The sequence below is a fragment of the Ahaetulla prasina genome, chromosome 14, assembly GCF_028640845.1.
Source record: "Ahaetulla prasina isolate Xishuangbanna chromosome 14, ASM2864084v1, whole genome shotgun sequence".
NCBI lineage: Eukaryota > Metazoa > Chordata > Lepidosauria > Squamata > Colubridae > Ahaetulla > Ahaetulla prasina.
In genome coordinates this window covers 19,263,436-19,283,395 of record NC_080552.1, presented here as the reverse complement: position 1 = coordinate 19,283,395, position 19,960 = coordinate 19,263,436, and the positions used below count along the sequence as shown (strand labels likewise).

Here is a 19,960-nt window from a genome sequence, read left to right as displayed (position 1 = left end):
TGATCTTTGACCCAGATTGTTGAGGGCAAGATGCTGACACTATAAACTGCTTAGAGAGGGCTGTAAAGCAGTATAAAGTGGTATATAAGTCTATCGCTATTGCTCATCCATCCATCCATCCATCACAGTGGTTAGAATGCAGCATTGAAGGCTGACTCTTCCCACTGCCAAGAGTTTGATCCTGGCCGATTCAAGGTTGACTCAGCCTTCCATCCTTCCGAGGTCAGTAAAACGAGGACCCAGATTGTTGGGGGCAAGAGGCTGACTCTGGAAACCACCCAGAGAGGGTTGTGAAGCCCTGTGAAAAGGTATATAAATCTAAGGATTATTGTTAAGTGGGAAGGAAGGAAGGAAGGAAGGAAGCCATAGTGGTGCGGTTGTTACAATGCAGTGTTGCAGGCTAACTCTGCCCTCTGCCAGTAGTTCGATCGTGGCTGATTCAAATTTGACTCAGCCTTCCATCCTTCTGAGGTGGGTAAAATGAGGAGCCAGATTGTTGGGGGCAAGAGGCTGACTCTGGAAACCGCTTAGAGAGGGCTGTCAGGCACTGTAAAGCAGAATGTAAGTTAAGAGCTATTCTTCCTTCGTTCCTTCCTTCCTTCTTTCGGTGCAGTGGTTAAAGTGCAGTATTGCAGGGTGACTCTGCACACTGCCAGGAGTTCGATTGCGACTGGCCCAAGATTGACTCAGCCTTCCGTCCTTCCGAGGTAGTTAAAATGGGGACCCAGATTGTTGGGGGCAAGAGGCTGACTCTGGAAACCGCTCAGAGAGGGCTGCCAAGCACTGTAAAGCGGTATATAAGTCTTAAGTGCTATCGCTATAGTTCAACCTTTCTTTGACACGGTCCTCCGTTGACCGCTCCAAAGTTCTTCAGCTGGAAGAGTTGGAGAAGTCAATAAAGAAGAAGAAATAAGTGTGTCAGCCGTGAAATGCGATGCGTCCTGTTGTGGATGTTGCGATGCATTTTTGTCTCGAGCACTACAAATTTAATGGAGCAAGGAAAATGCCAGGCACCTGTTTCTTTCCCCAGGCCATAATCTACAGCTTAGGACAGTCCTTAAGTAATGAATTTGTGACGGGCTTTTTCCCTATACTTGTGATCTTGGTTGCTCGGGATGTCGACTCCCGTCATCCTCAGCAGCGAGGGAGGGGTGAGAGGAGAGACTGCAATACCCCTGTTTAGCCCCAAATAGACCGTTTCCAAATTTTATAAACCCATCATGTACATAGGTGGTTTCAGTCGGTTCGGACCGGTTCGGGTGAACCAGAAGTGGCAATCTGCGGGTGGCCACCCACCCATGCCGGGTGCAATTCCATTCTATATCGCTATGCTTTTGGTGCCACACGCATCTGTGGATGACAGGCGTGAGCAAGTTGCCATGTGTTGTAGTCCGCCAGCAGCCTGCGGAGCTGGCAACGGAGTTGGACAGCGATGAGGCTGCGGTGGGGCCAGGGCCCTCGGGGAGTGAGGGGCGGACTCCAGAACCTCCAGAGACTGATAGTAGTGAAGCAGAGGAACAGGAGGAGCCTGTTCCTGATGCACGCATGAGAAGAGCAGCTCAGGCAAAAAGGACAACTCAGGAGTAAGGCCAAGAGATGATTGGCCCCTTTCATAAGGCTTAAACGACCAGCAACGGCGTTTGGGTTTTGCTGGAAAACAACGTTGGTAGCTGCGTCTTATGCTTCGTCAACGTCTTGCATTTATTTTTGTGACTTCTGAACGTTTGCCAAGAAAGGCCTGAGGAACTCTGGGAGTTGAAGTCCAAAAGTCTTAAAAAGAGCCAAGTCTGCAGACCCCTGTCCTAGGACATTGGAAATGTCATAGATACGAGTTAGTGGCCAAGCGTCTGAATTTTTGATCGCCTGACCATGGGGATGCTGCAATGGTCATAAGTGTGAAAAATGGTCATAAGTTAACTTTTTTCAGTGATGTTGTAACTTGGAACGGTCTCTAAATGAACTGTTGTATGTCGAGGCCTACCTGTACAATGGATTGGAACAGGGGAAGTGAGCTGGTTCTCTTCGATGGGGCTATTTTCATGAGATACCCCATCCCACAACAAGCCAGCTTCTCCCCACCCCACCCCCCAACCTCCCCCTGACCTTCCTGAGTCTTCTCGAGAGCGGGGGTTGGACTAGAAGACCTCCAAGGTCCCTTCCAACCGCCGTCCTTCTCTATTCTCTTGCGTGTCTGTCCGTGAGGGCTGATATGATAACTCTTCAGGAATAAAGATAATGGCTTTAGGTTTTAAATTTATGACCGGGTGTTTCCTAGAATCGAGGCCTGAGTGGATTTTGGAACTGCTGGACAGGAAATAAGCTAATAATGGGATTTTTGCAACTTTTCCCATATATGGGAGTAAAAATTGCCATAGGTTACACCCTGACCTCCCTCTGTTTGGGTGAATCTTTTTCAAAACGTCTTTGTTCTCCTCGCCCATTACGTCTCCATGGGTGTTGCGTCAGGACACTCAACTCACTGGCAATATTTCTATGACCGATTTGTCAGTGGATACAGTTTCTTCAGCCCTCGCTGTTCTGTTTTCCAACATCTGCAGACTCGCAGATATTTGGGGAAATTTATCCCTTAACTTTTTTTTTTTTTCTGATTCGTTTCTCTTTTTCCCCCCCCAATTTTTTGTTTTGTTCCGAAGATCAAAATGCCAAATCTCCCCAAAGAGAGGGAAAAAAAAAATGAACAGATGAAACAAAACTAGATGAGGACATTTAAAAAATATGCAATTAAAAAAAAAAGACAAAAAACATATATTCTTTTCCCTTTGTTCTTCTTTTTTTTTTATTGAAAAAGTTTAAAAAAAACAAAAACATTTCCCCCCCTTTTTCCCCCCTCCCTCCCAGAAAACCCCTTCCCCTCCTCCCCCGGCTTCCCGGGTCAATCACAAGGTATTGTTATACATAAACCAAACATAGAATAAAATTTTCCTTCCAATCCAAATAACCACATCCAAAGCTTTTCATCTCCCAACCCCTCCCATTACATAAAATAACTTTCTAATTATTCAAAGGCAATCTGATATTTCTTAATCTGATATCTGTTTTGTAGATAATCAATCCATTTTTTCCATTCAATTAAATATCTTTCCTGCGTATTGTCTTTTAAAAAAGCTGAGATTTTAGCCATCTCAGCCAAATTAATGACTTTCAGTACCCATTCTTCTATTGTAGGTACCTCTTCTTTCCTCCAGTATTGTCCAATCAACAGTCTTGCTGCTGTTATTAAATTCAGAATCAGTTTAGTCTCAATCCCTGTACAATCCGTTATAATTCCCAAAAGGAAAAATTGTGGCAGGAACTTTATCTTCTTCTTCAGTACATTTTGAATAATCCACCAAATTCTTATCCAAAAGGCCTTAATTTTCTTGCAAGTCCACCAAATATGAAAATATGTAGCGTCATCACAATCACACCTCCAACATTTCGCTTGGATATCAGGATACATACATGATAATTTTTTGGGATCTAAGTGCCATCTATAAAACATCTTATAAAAATTTTCCCTTAAATTCTGTGCTTGTGTAAACTTAACATTTCTAACCCAGATTTTCTCCCATGTTTCCAACATTATTGGTTCCCTTTGTTCTTGTCCGCGTTAAAATACAGATAGTTCTTGACTTATGACCACAACCAAGCCCAAAAGTGAGACGGTGGTTAAGAGTATTTTGCCCCATTTTATGACCTTTCTGGCCACAGTTGTTAAGTAAATTAGTGCAGCTGCCAAGTGAGTCACACAATTGTGAAGTGAATCGGGCTTTCCCCATGGACTTGGCTGGTCAGAAGGTCGCAAAAGGAGATCACGTGACCCCGGGACACGGCAACCGTCATAAACATGAGTCAGCTGCCAAGCGCCTGAAATTTTGATCACGTGACCGCGAGGATGCGGCGATGGTCATAAGTATGAAAAACAATCGTCAGTCCCTTTCTTCAGTGCCGTGACTTCAAGTGGTCACTAAACAAACTGTTATAAGTCCAGGACTACCTGTATAATAAAAATAAAACTGGTATTTTTTGTCCTGCTTTGGTAGACTACCCCAGAAGGGTTAACCACTCCGTGGTTCAACACAACGTTCATCCAACACGCTAAACCATTGCTTCTTTTCTCTCTCTTTGCAGTGACATCTTTGACGCGATGTTCCCCGTCACGCACATTGCGGGAGAGACTGTGATCCAACAAGGTGAGCTTCGTGGGTTGAGAGGTCACATCAATCTCGTCCATGCTCGGATCCTTGACGTCTAGGGGCCTGCAACCTTAAACACTCAAAGAACCATTTGGACCCGTTTCCCACAGAAAAGAAGACACCGGGAGCCACAAAACCTGGGTGGGCGTGGCCAACTCGACGTCACTCACTTCCACCAGTCACATGACCTCCCCTAGCCACACCAACCCAGCCGGTCATTAGGGCAGAGAACCGGTTGTTAAAAAACACTGGGAACCACAAAACCCTTTTGACATCTCTCCCTCCGTCCCCCCTCTCCCTCTCTCCTCCTCCTCTGTATCTCTCTATGTCTCTCTCTCTCCTCCCTCTCTGTATCACTCTATGTCTCTCTCCTCCCTCTCTGTATCTCTCTATGTCTCTCTCTCTCTCTCCCCCTCTCTGTATCTGTCTATGTCTCTCTCTCTCCCCTCTCTGTATCTCTCTTCTCTCGATGTCTCTCTCTCTCCCCCTCTCTGTATCTGTCTATGTCTCTCTCTCTCCCCTCTCTGTATCTCTCGATGTCCCTCTCTCCTCCCTCTCCATATCTCTCGATGTCTCTCTCTCCTCCCTCTCTGTATCTCTCTATGTCTCTCTCTCCTCCCTCTCTGTATCTCTCTATGTCTCTCTCTCTCCCCCCCTCTCTGTATCTGTCTATGTCTCTCTCTCTCCCCTCTCTGTATCTCTCGATGTCTCTCTCCCTCTCTCTGTATCTCTCTATGTCTCTCTCTCTCTCCCCCTCTCTGTATCTCTCGATGTCTCTCTCTCTCTCCCCCCTTTCTGTATCTCTCGATGTCTCTCTCTCTCTCCCCCTCTCTGTATCTGTCTATGTCTCTCTCTCTCCCCTCTCTGTATCTCTCGATGTCTCTCTCTCTCTCCCCCCTCTCTATATCTCTCGATGTCTCTCTCTCTTCCCTCTCTGTATCTCTCTATGTCTCTCTCTCTCTCCCCCTCTCTGTATCTGTCTATGTCTCTCTCTCTCCCCTCTCTGTATCTCTCTATGTCTCTCTCTCCCCCTCTCTGTATCTCTCTATGTCTCTCCCTCTCCCCCTCTCTCTGTATGTATCCATGTCTCTCTCTCCCTCTCTGTATCGCTGTCTCTGCCCCGGCTGCTTCTCTATCCCCCGCCGTCGCCCTTACCTTCTCAGGCCAGGCGAGGAGTGACCAGGGGGAGGGGGGAGGGGGAGGGGTGGGGCCAGCCAGTGGTGGGATCACCTGACAGGGAGCCACAGCAGAGGTCCCAAAGAGCCACATGCGGCTCCAGAGCCGCAGGTTGCTGACACCCGGTAGCCAAACCCAAATCCTGCAGCCCTTCTTCGTATGTTTTAGTCTCCAGGCCTTTGCTCATCTGCATTGCTCTTCTCTGAACTTTTTCCAAAGTCTCCACACCCTTTTTTTTGTAGTATAGGTGACCAATATTGGTTGCGGGATTCCAGGTGTGGTCTTACTTAGGGTTTTTATAAAGCTTGATTCATACCTACTTACTTTGCTTTCTCTGATCCAGTCTTTTCAAAGCTGGTACAAAAATCAGACTCTTAAGTTTACGGGCTCCTGATTTGCCTTTCTGTTCCCCTGTAGGTGATGAAGGCGACAACTTCTATGTGATCGATCACGGGGAGGTGTATGTAAGTTGCAACTGACTTATTTGAAGGACTTGCTTTTCCTTTTGTGTACTGAAATGTGCTGATGTTCTGGCTAAGTTATGAACAAGAGGACTTCTCCTTACTGGTGACCTAGAGAGGAAAGAATAGAATAGAATAGAATGGAGTGGAATAGAATAGAATAGAATAGAATAGAATAGAATAGAATAGAATAGAATAGAATAGAATAGAATTTTTTATTGGCCAAGTGTGATTGGACACACAAGGAATTTGTCTTTGGTGCATACGCTCTCAGTATACATAAAAGAAAAGACACATTCATCAAGAATCATAAGGTACAACACTTAATGATAGTCATAGGGTACAAATAAGCAATCAGAAAACAATATCAATATAAATCATAAGAATACAAGCAACAAAGTTACAGTCATGCAGTCATAAGCGGGAGGAGATGGGTGATGGGAACGATGAGAAGATTAATAGTAGTGCAGACTTAGTAAATAGTTTGACAGTGTTGAGGGAATTATTTGTTTAGCAGAGTGATGGCATTTGGGAAAAAAACTGTTCTTGTGTCTAGTTGTTCTGGTGTGCAGTGGTCTATAGCGTCGTTTTGAGGGTAGGAGTTGAAACAATTTATGTCCAGGATGTGAGGGGTCTGTAGATATTTTCACAGCCCTCTTTTTGACTCATATAGTATACAGGTCCTCAATGGAAGGCAGGTTGGTAGCCATGGTTTTTTCTGCCATTCTAATGATCCTCTGAAGTCTGTGTCTGTCTTGTTGGGTTGCAGAACCAAACCAGACAGTTATAGAAGTGCAGATGACAGACTCAATCATTCCTCTGTAGAACTGGATCAGCAGCTCCTTGGGCAGTTTGAGCTTCCTGAGTTGGCGCAGAAAGAACATTCTTTGTTGTTCTTTTTTGATGACGTTTTCGACGTCGGGTGTCCATTTTAGGTCTTGCGATATGGTAGCTATGGTAGAACCTATCAGAAAAGGAACAGATGAGTCCTATTCATTGCCCCAATGGATGAAAGCGCCATTCCCAGGACGAGTCCTCAAACAGGTCTGGAGGAAGCCGAGAGGACATTTCAGAAGTAATCTTCCCATGGATTGCCATCAGGAGCCAAGCTCATTTGTCCGTATAAAGTCACCTAATGGCGTATCATCCGCCAACAAATTATTTTAGGTTGAGAGCCTTGGAGTAACCATGCCCGTAGGCCATGCAGCTTTACCGCTAAGCAATCTCAAAAGATGGAAGGCCATCAAGTTGGAATGTGCCCCGAGCGTTGGGTGAAACAAAACTGGAGCAAACTGTTTTTTTGCTAATCGTCAAGGATTAGGTCATCTCGTGCCTTCCCTAAAGAGCAAGGAGGGACCCTGGGGGCGGGCAAGCTCGGCTTTTCATCTTCAGAAGATTCCAATTTGCTTGTCCAAACTTTGCTCCGGAGGGGTTGAAACCTCGCCGTGGGGGGAGGGGGGACCTGAAAATGACAGCGGCTTCCCTCCGGATGGTTCTGGGTGGGCCTGGAAACGGGCACTTTGTAAGGAGTTTGTAAGGAGGATTATGGCACGGTTGAGAAGAAATGGATTTATATATATATATGTATATATATATGAAATATATATATATAAATTTATATATATATGAAATTATAGGATTTATATGTATATGAAAAATTATATATATATATATATATTTTGAGGGACGTGGTGGCTCAGGGGCTAGGATGTTGAACTTGTCGATCAAAAGGTCGGCAGCTCAGCGGTTCGAATCCCTAGCGCTGCCGTTAACTTGTCCCAGCTTCTGCCAACCTAGCAGTTTCGAAAGCACGTAAAAATGCAAGTAGAAAAAATAGGGACCACCTTTGGTGGGAAGGTAACAGCGTTCCGTGCGCCTTTGGCGTAGAGTCATGCCAGCCACATGACCACGGAGACATCCTCGGACAGTGCTGGCTCTTTGGCTTTGAAACAGAGATGAGCACCGTCCCCTAGAGTTGGGAACAACTAGCACATATGTGCGAGGGGAACCTTTACCTTTATATATATATTTCTCATAAACATGTCTTAAACGTACAGTCTGTTATCCATTGTTAATCATACATATTCTCTTTTAACTTTCATATTAGTTCATCCTAAAAAAATTTGAGTATACTCGGGGTTGCTCTTCTACCATTCCATCTCCCTTCTTTCACAACAATCCTTCTTCTCCTTCTCATCTCTTCCCCTTCCCTCCCTTCTTCTATCCTCTTCTACTTTCTTCTTTCCTTCTCTCTTCCCTTCTTCCTCCTTTTCTAACCTTCTCTCCCAGGGGTGAAATCCAGCAGGTTCTGGAGAACCAGTAGCGGAAATTTTGAGCAGTTCGGAGAACCGGCAAATACTACCTCTGGCGGGCCCCAGAGTGGGGTGGGAATGGGGATTTTGCAGTAGCCTTCCCCCAGGAGGTTACTGTTTGGGGCGTGGAAAGCCTCCTGCAGCAACTTGGAAGCCAAAATGGGGTGCAGAGGCGCCGTGCAAGGCCCCCCACGCCCTATTTTGGGCCGGGAAAGCCTCCTGCGCCAACCTGTACTCCCCCCGGCCATGCACCCCTGCATGGATTCCTCACATACTCCCTGCACATGTGCGGCAGAGACCTGAAGACCAGCTGGCTGGCAGGAGGCGCGTGTGCATGTGCAGTGGAGCTGGTGTTAAGGGTAATCTGGGTTCACAACCAAGGTTGTGGACCGTTGAGCAGAGCACCCTACGCATGAAAACGACTGAGGTCGGTTGTATACAATAACAGTCACCTGCAGACAAACTGGGGTTTGATATTCCTTTACTTTTAGGGAAAAGGCAAAGTCATAGTCCAAAAACAATCCAGGTCATACACATACACAGAGGGATCGAATCAAGATCACGTGAAGTGTTAGTGCCACTTTATAATGCCTTGGTAAGGCCACACTTGGAATATTGCATCCAGTTTTGGTCGCCGCGATGTAAAAAAGATGCTGAGACTCTAGAAAGAGTGCAGAGAAGAGCAACCAAGAGGATTAGGGGACTGGAGGCTGAAACATACGAAGAACTGTTGCAGGAACTGGGTATGTCTAGTTTAATGAGAAGAAGGACTAGGGGAGACATGATAGCAGTCTTCCAATATCTCAGGGGCTGCCACAAAGAAGAGGGAGTCAAACTATTCTCCAAACCACCTGAAAGCAGGACAAGAAGCAATGGATGGAAACTGATCAAGGAAAGAAGCAACTTAGAACTAAGGAGAAATTTCCTGACAGTGAGAACAATTAATAAGTGGAACGACTTGCCTGCAGAAGTTGTGAATGCTCCAACACTGGAAATTTTTAAGAAAATGTTGGATAACCATCTGACTGAGATGGTGTAGGGTTTCCTGCCTGGGCAGGGGGTTGGACTAGAAGGCCTCCAAGATCCCTTCCAACTCTGTTGTTATATTATATTATATTATATTATATTATATTATTATATTATATTATATTATATTATATTATATTATATTATATTATATTATATTATATATTATATTATATTATATTATATTAAATTATATTATATTATATTATTATATTATATTATATTATATTATATTATATTATATTATATTATATTATATTATATTATATTATATTATATTATATTATATTATATTATATTATATTATATTATATAATATTATATATTATATTATATTATATTATATTATATTATATTATATTATTATATTATATTATATTATATATAAGGCCAGTCTTCTTACCAAACGTAGACTTGCACAACAAACAAGGTCTTCTTTCAGTTCGGCAAAACGCAGTTCAATACACAACAGTCAGTATCTTGAGGAATCAGTAACTAGCCATGATCGAGCAACGATCATAAAGCTCACATATAAGTTGCAGCATGTCATTAGGTTACAATGCTGTAGCGTCCCTGTAGATTCCCCACAAGCCATAATTTAGTAGTCCGTTTATACATTGGCTACAGAGCTCAACCAATCAGGATGCTTGCATGATGCAGCACAGCCTTAAAGCAATATCATGCCTTTCTACAAACATACATAGTTAGTTTATATATTGCCTGGCCAACTAGTTAGGCAAATAACAATTTCCTGACAGCTGGGCTGGGGCGATGGCTGGCATGCCTGCAGAGAGGGCTCTGTGTGCCACCTGTGGCACCCGTGCCATAGGTTCGCCATCACGGCCCTACATCATTTCTGACAGATGGCAAGTCCAGTCTCTTCTTGATGAAGCTCCCACAACTTCCGAAGGCAACTTCTGTTTCTTCGGGTTGATGGTTTTCACCATCAGAAAATTTCTCCTTATTTCTAGGTTGAATCTCTCCTTGGTCAGTTTCCATCCATTATGATGATGAGGCAGCTCTTTCTGTGGCTTCCTGCATCGTATCAAAATAAAGTTTGCCCAGTCTTTTCCCACTCAGGTTCTATTTTAAGAAGCAGCTGGCATATTTTTAAGCCACCCAACAGCGCCTGGCAGCTATTTAGGGAGACATAGCGTCTTTTTATGGCAAGCCCTTGGTGTGTCAGGAGGTCATCTAATTAGCGTTGTTGGGCGTTGAAAGCCCTCCCCAAGTCACCATCTCCTCCAGAGATCCAACTGACTCATCCTTCCGATTGGGGAAACCAGGATGTCTCAGTTTGAAGCCTGCCACATCTGCAGGGCGAAGATAGAGACAAAACACGGTTTAGCATCCTTGCAAGGAACGGCGATGATGGTCACTTGAAGGTGGACCTTGTGTTTGGTTTTCAAATCTTAACCAGGAAAATTGTTATATGAGTCGCATCCAGTTTTCAGCGTCTGGCTGTGATCGTTGAGCAAATCCCTGCAATGGTTAATCAATCAATTAATTCACTTAATTCACGTTAATTAACAAATTTACTTAATTAGTCAATCTTTCCCCCATTGTCTTTGCTTGTTGGACGCTGATGAGCAAGATTGCAAACGGAATCAGGACTGCTGTTAAGTTAGTGACACAGTTTCCCCATTGACTTTATTTATTCATTTATTTAATTAGATTTTTATACCACCCTTCTTCCGAAGGATTCAGGGCGGTTTACAGCCAGATAAAACAGAACAACAGAATAAATACAAGATAAAATAATATTTAAAAAACTTATTGAATTTGGCCCAGATTAAAATATATTTAAAACAGTAAAATCCACTAACAATTAAAAACCAAACAAAATCTAAAATTCCATGCCAGTCCTGCGCGAATAAATAAATATGTTTTCAGCTCGCGCCGAAAGGTTCGAAGGTCAGGAAGTTGGCGGAGTCCTGGGGGAAGTTCATTCCAGAGGGTGGGAGCCCCCACAGAGAAGGCCCTTCCCCTGGGGGTCGCCAGCCGACATTGCTTGGCGGATGGCACGCTAAGGAGTCCCTCTCTGTGAGAGCGCATGGGTCGGTGGGAGACAATCGGTAGCAGTAGGCGGTCCCGTAAGTAACCCTGCTTGTCAGAAGGTCGCAAAAGAGGATCCCATGACTCCGGGGCACTGCAGCCGTCATAAATGTGAGTCACTTCTCAAGCGTCCGAATTTTGATCATGCGAACATGGTGACAGATGTAAATGGAAGTACTGGTCATATGTCACTTTTTCCGTGTGGTTGTAACTTTGAACAGTCACTAAGCAAATGGTTGTTAAGCTGAGGACTACCTGGGTATCCCTATCCATTAATCAGATATTAACAGATTAACAGAGTTGGAAGGGAGTTTGTAGGTTATCTAGTCCAACTCTCTACCCAAGCAGGAGAAGGCAACTTCTGTTCCATTGATTGATTCCTCTCACTGTCAGAAAATTTCTCCTTATTTCGAGGTTGAATCTCTCCTTGATCAGTTTTCATCCATTGTTCCTTGTCTGGCCTTCGGGTGCTTTGGAAAATAGCTTGACCCTCCCCTCCTCTCTGTGGCAGCCCCTCAAATATTGGAAGGCTGCTATCATGTCTCCTCTGGTCCTTCTCTTCACTAGACTAGCCAGGCCCAGTTCCTGCAACCATTCATCGTATGTTTTAGCCTCCAGATCTTTGATCATCTTAGATAGATTCAGAGTTGGAAGGGACCTTGTAGGTTCATCTAGTCCCAAGCAGGAGACCCTACACTATTGCTGACCGATGGCAGTCCAGTCTCTTCTTGAAAGCTTCCATGGATGAAGCTCCCACAACTTCCAAAGGCAACTTCTGTTCCATCGGTTGATTGTTTCCATCATCATAAAATTTCTCCTTCTTTTCAAGTTGAAGCTCTCCTTGATCAGTTTTCCTTGTCTGGCTTTCAGGGGCCTTGGAAAATAGCTTGAACCCCTCCTCTCTGGGCCAGCTCCTCAAATATTAGAAGACTGCTAGCATGTCTCCCCTGGTCCTTTTCTTCACTAGACTAGCCATCTCCAGTTTATTTATTTATTTATTTATTTATTTATTTATTTATTTATTTATTTATTTATTTATTTATTTATTTATTTATTTATTTATTTTGTCACAACATCATATAAAAAGATTATATAGTATATAAACATATATATGAGTAAATATTAGGAGGTATAAGCATATGTATATATATAGGAAGAAGAAAAGAAAACAATAGGACAGGAACAGTAGGCACGTTTGTGCTCTTATGCATGCCCCTTATGGTCCTCTTACGAATGGGGTGAGGTCAATAGTAGAAAGTTTTTGGTTAAAGCTTTTAGGATTATGGGAAGAGGCCACAGAGTCAGGTAAAGTATTCCAAGCACTGATGATTCTGTTACAGAAGTCGTATTTTCTGCAATCTAGATTAAAGCTAGGTTTTAAATTCATGGGTTTTAATTGGGTTTTATTTGTATATTTTAATTAACGGGCTTTCAAATAAGTTTCTTAATTGTTTTTATTCTGTATTTATATTTATATGTTTTTAAATGCCTGTGAACCGCCCTGAGTCCTTCGGGAGATAGGGCGGTATATAAATACGATTAATAAATAAATAAATAAATAAATAAAGCGGTTAACATTAAGTTCCTGCAACCGTTCTTCGTATGTTTTCACCTCCAGTCCCCCAATCATCCTGGTTGCTCTTCTCTGCACTATAGAGCAGGAGTCAGCAACCTGCGGCTCTGGAGCCGCATGTGGCTCTTTGATTCCTCTGCTGCGGCTCCCTGTCGCTGATCGGCTCCACAATTGATAGGGCTTTTGGTTAGGACAGGTAGAAGAAAAAGGACGCCTCGCTAGGAGGAGACTATGATTGGAGAATAGGACTTCCGGTCAGTTTCAGAATTGGGAACTTCCGGTTTGTGGCTCTTTGAGTGTTTAAGGTTGCCGACCCCTATTCTAGAGTCTCAATACATTTCTTGTAGTGTGGTGACCAAAACTGGATGCAGTATTCTAGGTGTAGTCTTACTAGGGCTTTATAGAGCGGAATTAGTACCTCACTTGTTCCTGATTGTATCCCTGTATGAATGCAACTTAGGATTGTGTTGGCTTTTTTGGCTGCCGCTGTTGGATCCTTTTATATGTCTCAGGCCCAGCCTGTCGTGGCAGGCTTACATGGCCACTTCTGAGACTGCAAGAAAACAGTCCTGCTTTTGGCTAGCTCTTGACTATCACCTACATTTTCTCTCCAAAATAATATTTTTTCCCCCCCAAAAAAACCCAAAGACGTCCCGTTTCTCTATTTTGAAAACTTTGACTGACCACGCGTTGGGTTTTTTTTTTTTAATTGCCGTGCAAAGAGAGGTTTAAAAAAACAACAACAACAACAACAGCCATCAGCAAGGCTTGTAAAAATGAAAATAACCACTCGGCTGTTTTCTGTTATATATTTAGAAAGACGGATTCAGAATTTTATTTTGATTTGATTTCCTCTTTCAAGCCTGTCCCCACAAACCCACACTTCGGAGCAAGGTAGTTTCGGCCTTTATTTATTTTATTTTATTTTTATTTTTTTTGTACGGAAAGTCTGTTATTTCTATTTTGACCCCAAACGTTTTTTGGGCAGGCTGCCTGTTTCCCCAGCTACCGAAGCCCGTCACCTGACCACAAAAACGGAACAGATCTCTTTCTCTCTCTCTCTCTCTCTCTCTCTCTCTCTCTCTCCTATCTGCTGGAACCATATTCCATATTTGGAGTTTCTGACTCAGGAATAACAAGCCGGCTCTTGTTACAGCTGACGGATCAAACTATATAATTCCAGCGGAGTAGATTTCCAGAGGAAGCCAAAGGACCAGTGAGCCGTTTGTTTATTAGAGACAATTCACATTTTATAAAGAGATGCTTTCTTTCTTTCCATTTCTTATAGACAGATCAGGAAAGCAAGGGAAAGCGATGGGTGGGTGGTCAGAGAGGATGCTACCCCCAGCCCCTTTTCTCCCACTCTCTACCATTGCTTCAAGATTTGACAGTGCAAAACTCTGAGGACTAGCAGCCCAGTTGAAAGAGGTCATGCTTTGAAGCAACAGAAAAAACAGTTCTTCTTCTTCTTCTTCTTCTTCTTCTTCTTCTTCTTCTTCTTCTTCTTCTTCTTCTTCTTCTTCTTCTTCTTCTTCTTCTTCTTCTTCTTCTTCTTCCTCCTCCTCCTCCTCCTCCTCCTCCTCCTCCTCCTCCTCCTCGCCTCCTCTTCTCCTCCTCCTCCTCTCTCCTTCTCCTCCCTCTATCCTCCTTCTCCTCCTCCAGCTTCACCTCCTCCTTCCCCTTTTCCCTCCTCCTTCTCTTTCTCCGTCCTTCTCTCTTCCTCTTCCTCTTCCCTCCTTCTCTTCCTCTTCCTCCTCCTCCTCCTCCTCCTCCTCCTCCTCCTCCACCACTTCCAGCTTCACCTTCTCCTTCCCCCTTTCCCTCCTTCTCCTTCTCTTTCTCCATCCTTCTCTCTTCCTCTTCCCTCCTTCTCTTCCTCTTCCTTCTCCTCCTCCTCCTTCTCCTCCTCTTCCACCTCCAGCTTCACCTTCTCCTTCCCCCTTTCCCTCCTTCTCCTTCTCTCTCTCCGTCCTTCTCTTCCTCTTCCCTCCTTCTCTACCTCTTCCTCCTCCTCCTTCTCCTCCTCTTCCACCTCCAGCTTCACCTTCTCCTTCCCCCTTTCCCTCCTTCTCTTTCTCCGTCCTTCTCTCTTCCTCTTCCCTCCTTCTCTTCCTCTTCCTCCTCCTCCTCCTCCTTCACCTCCAGCTTCACCTTCTCCTTCCCCCTTTCCCTCCTTCTCCTTCTCTTTCTCCATCCTTCTCTCCTCCTCTTCCTCTTCCTCCATTTCTTCCATTCTTTCCATCTGCATAACCGCCTTGCTTTCCAATGAAAATTCCCCACTGAAGTCATAAGTCCAAGGACTACCCGCATTCCCTCTATATCATTACCAATCGTTGGAGATGCAGTAAATGACTATTTCTGTTCAGTTAGTCCTCGACTTACGCCCACAGTTAGAGCCCAAAATTTCTGTCGCGGAGCGAGACATTTCCTAAGTGAGTTTTGCCCTTTCCCGCCACAGTTGTTTAAGTGAATCACTGCGGTTGTTAAGTGGAAATTTTGAGTAGTTTGGAGAGCCAACAAATACCACCTCTGTTTGGCTGCAGGAGTGGGGAGGGAATGGGGATTTTGCAGTATCCTTCCCCCTGGAGTGGGGAGGGAATGGGGATTTTGCAATATCCTTCTCCTCTCACGCCCACCAAGCCACACCACGCCCACAGAACCGGTAGTAAAAAAAAAAAATTAGATTTCACCACTGGTGTAAACATTAGAGCGGTCGCTAAACGGATTGTCGTAAGCCGACGCCCGCCTGCACGATTTCTGCAGTGGTTGCTTGCCAGAGAAAAGGAAGTTGAGAAGAGGGCCGTGACTCATATCAAAAGCGATGGGAAAAACAATAGAAGCCCAGAATGTTTTTGATCTTTGCAAAGCTGCAGGCCTTTGGCAGAATCATAACTCTTCATATTTGGGTATCTCCAGCTCTGCATTCCTTTGCAACGACATGAAAGAGAGAGAGAGAGAGAGAGAGAAAGAGAGGGAGGGAGGGAAGGAGGGGGGAGGGGAGGGAGGGGGGAGTAAGCGAGATCTTTGGCTACTGTGTAGATGGGCTCAGCCGCTCCAGCCCTGGAAAAGGAATGTTGGCTTGTTTTTAACCCACGTTTGCAGATTCATTGTGGACAGATAACCTCGGCTGAGCTGACCTATTAAACTCCCGGCTTGATAGTTTTGTTCTGAGATCGTTCCTACCTACCTAGGATAATTTCCCAGGTAGATCTCTGCAGAGGAAATAAAACTGTAGGTTTTTAGTTTGACGTCCTTTTGGATCCTCTTGTGATACGTTTTCACACGGGCCAATTTTTAATCATGTCGTCGTGACGGTGAGGTTAATAAAAACACACTGCTTCCTTCCTTCCTCCCCCTTTCCTTCCTTCCTTCTTTCTTTCCTTCCTTCCTTCCTTCCCTCCCTCCCTTCTCTTTTCCTTCCTTCCTCCCTCCCTTTCTCTTTTTCTTCCTCCCTTCTTCCCTCCCTCCCTTTCTCTTTAACTTCCTTCTTTCCTTCCGTTCTCTTTTCCTTCCTTCCTTCCTCCCTTTTTCCTTCCTTCCTTCCCTTCTTTTCCTTCCTTCCTCCCTCTCTTTCTCTTTAACTTCCTTCCTTCCCTTCTCTTTTTTCCTTTCTTGCTTCCTCCCTCCCTCCCTCCCATTTTCCTTCCTTCCTTCCTTTCTCTTTTCCTCCTTCCCTTTTTCCTTCCTTCCTTCCTTCCCCTTTTCTTTCCCTTCATCTCCCCACAGGCAGATCATGCAGAGGCCAGAATGACAGGGCAGTTTATCATCAACGCACTTTCTCGCCGTCATAAAATGTCGGATGGAAAGCTGAGGTTGACATCTTTAGCACTCTAGAAAAGTTCTCTCTCTAGCACAGGGGCCTTCAACCTTGGCAACTTTAAGCCTGGAGGACTTCAACTCCCAGAATTCCCCAGCCAGCAATGTTTCGTACGCTTGCGATGTCCATTTTGGAGCGGATCTGTCCCTTTCTCTCCGTCTTGTGCTTCTCTCAAGGGCTAATGTGTTTTTTCCCCCCCTTCTTTAATTAAGGTGTACGTGAACGGGGAATTGGTCACCAGCATCGGAGAAGGAGGCAGCTTTGGAGAACTGGCCCTCATTTATGGCACACCGCGCGCCGCGACCGTCAAAGCAAAAACGGATCTCAAACTCTGGGGAATTGACCGCGATAGCTACAGACGCATCTTGATGGTGGGTTTTACAAAACAAAGCAAACAAACAAACTTGGAAGCGACCCCTTCCAAAGCTACCCCTCCACTCGCTCTTGTTGAAACAGTTGGTTAATATGGGGGAAAAGTTCTTGAAATGTAGGCCTTGGGGAGGTGTACATAGAGCCAGCTGTCTTTATAATATGAGACGCACCACCGCCAATTTGTACCGCATAGGGTTTATGAAAGAGGAAAGGTTCCAAAATTAGACAAAACTCTATTTATGGGCATGGAAGGCCTTGGATTCTCCCTTTCTCCTGGAGAAATTAAATTTGGTTCATTTTGGGGTCACGGAGATCTGAAGGCGCAGCAGTCCGGTTGGCCGAAGAAGGGCTTGTAAGCAACGGAACGTCTTAATGTTTACTACTCCTTCCACTCCAGAGGTTTCAAAGCAGCTTTGCTCAGCTGGCCCCGTCGAATGGGGTTGGATGAGGAATGTGGAGTCGTAATAGACCAACATGGGACATGGTGGTTCAGTGGCTAAGACGCTGAGCTTGTCGATCGAAAGGTCGGCAGTTCAGTGGTTCGAATCCCCCCTGCCGCGTAACGGGGTGAACTCCCATTACTTGTCCCAGCTTCTGCCAACCTAGCAGTTCAAAAGCAGGTAAAAAATGCAAGTAGAAAAGTATGGACCACCTTTCGTGGAAAGGTGACAGCGTTCCGTGCGCCTTTGGCGTTGAGTCATGCTGGCCACATGACCACGGAGACGTCTTCGGACAGCGCTGGCTCTTCGGCTTTGAAACAGAGATGAGGACCGCCCCCTAGAGTTGGGAACGACTAGCACACATGTACGGGGGAACCTTTACCTTTACCTTTAATATACTAACACATCTGGAGACCCCAGGCAACAGAAGGATGAATTTGGTTGCTGGCTTTAAGTAGCCTTCCTCTTGGTCATGAGGAAGGCCCCTAAAACCATCTAGTGTTGACTAATCACCTTTGAAAAGATGGAGGGAGGAGGTGAGGCTTTAGAGGAGACCAGTTCTCCATTGTGTTGTTTATTGATTGATTAGCCCTTGGGCCATATCAAAATTAAGAGTTCCAGAAACAAATTATTACTAAAGTGTTAATACCACTTTATAATGCCTTGGTAAGGCCACACTTGGAATACTGCATTCGGTTTTGGTCGCCACGATGTGAAAAAGATGTGGAGACTCTAGAAAAAGTGCAGAGATGAGCAACAAAGACAATTAGGGGGCTGGAGGCTAAAACATATGAAGAACGGCTGCAGGAACTCGGTATGCCTAGTTTAATGAAAAGAAGGACTAGGGGAGACAGGATAGCAGTCTTCCAATATCTCAGGGGCTGTCCCAAAGAAGAGGGAGTCAAGCTATTCTCCAAAGCACCTGAAGACAGGACAAGAAGCAATGGGTGGAAACTAATCAAGGAGAGAAGGAACCTAGAACTCAGGAGAAATTTCCTGACAGTTAGAACAATGAATCAGTGGACCAAATTGCCTCCAGAAGTTGTGAATGCTCCAACCCTGGAAGATTTTAAGAAGAGGTTGGATAACCATTTGTCTGAAGTGGTGTAGGGTTTCCTGCCTAGGCAGGGGATTGGACTAGAAGACCTCCAAGGTCCCTTCCAACTCTGTTATTCTATTCTATTCTAAAATTTGATAAAAACAATTTAAAAGGGAATTGGAATAAAATAGAAATTAAAATGAAATTGGAATAAAATACGATTTAAAATGAAATGGGAATAAAATACAGTTTAAAATGAAATTTGAATTTAGTAACAGAAATTCTAAGTTATTGGCAAAGATGGCGAAAAATAAAAGAGAGAAGAGAGAAATTGGAGCTTTGATAGATGATAGAGGTATAAGATGTTACAAAAAAATTAGAGAAATGTGAAGTGGTTAGAAATTTTTTTCAGAATCTATATTCAAAGAAACCAGTTAATCGGGGAAAATTGCAAAGTTATTTAGAAAAATATGTGGTGAAAATTGATCAAACATATAAGGAATTGATGGAAGAAGATATAACACAAGATGAGATTAATGGAGTTATACAAAAAATAAAATTAGGGAAAGCTCCAGGTGAGGATGGATTACCTGCTGAGTTTTATAAAGAATTTAAAGAATTAATAATACCAAGATTGCAAAAATTATTTAATGGAATATTACATGGTGGAGAAGTACCTTCGTCATGGAATAGAACGATGATATCCCTAATTCCTAAGCCAGATAAAGATTTAGAAAGGATTGAGTCCTATCGGCCCATTTCTTTAATTAATCAGGATGCAAAGATATTTACTGCTATTATAAGTAATAGATTAAGTAGATTTATAGATAGATATATAAGCCAAAATAAAAGTGGAACGACTTGCCTGCAGAAGTTGTGAATGCTCCAACACCGGAAATTTTTAAGAAAATGTTGGATAACCATCTGACTGAGATGGTGTAGGGTTTCCTGCCTGGGCAGGGGGTTGGACTAGAAGGCCTCCAAGGTCCCTTCCAACTCTGTTGTTATATATTATAAGCCGGCTAAAGAAACTTGTTAGTCAGAAGTGACCCAGCAATAAAACCCAGTTAATAGAAGCCATCCTTCAATCTTGGTTTCACATTAGAACAGCTGCAGAACTAAAAATATTTGGTTCCCTCCATGGGAAGATGTTGTAAGGCCGCAACTCACGCTAAAGGTTACCCAACGAGGTATTAACTGACGCGGTGATCATTTTTGTATATCTCGTTTTTTTTTCCTATGGCGATCATTTTTGTATATCTCTCGTTTTTGCTACGTGTTTCCCTTTTCTTCTTTATACTGTACCTGCTATTCTAATAGCCAATCCTTCATAAAAGTTATTGCATTACATTCTTCATTAAATTATGTTTCCATTGATATATAATTTTATGGTACTACTACTCTAAAAAAAAAGTGGTGTTATTAGCTAGTTTTAGAAAATAATAATAATAATAATAATAATAATAATAATAATAATAATAATAATAATAATA

General features: G+C 43.7%; 1 protein-coding gene across 3 annotated transcripts in view; it reads left to right on the top strand.

Annotated features, from left to right (window-relative positions):
• The window catches only part of PRKAR1B (protein kinase cAMP-dependent type I regulatory subunit beta), a 100,629-nt gene that overhangs the window by 37,896 nt on the left and 42,773 nt on the right, over nt 1-19,960 (top strand). For all 3 annotated transcript variants that reach the window (XM_058157815.1, XM_058157816.1, XM_058157814.1), the window contains 3 exons: nt 4,132-4,193; nt 5,790-5,836; nt 16,829-16,987. In XM_058157815.1, coding sequence (XP_058013798.1) covers nt 4,132-4,193; nt 5,790-5,836; nt 16,829-16,987 — 268 coding nt within the window. The remainder of the gene's footprint in view (nt 1-4,131; nt 4,194-5,789; nt 5,837-16,828; nt 16,988-19,960) is intronic.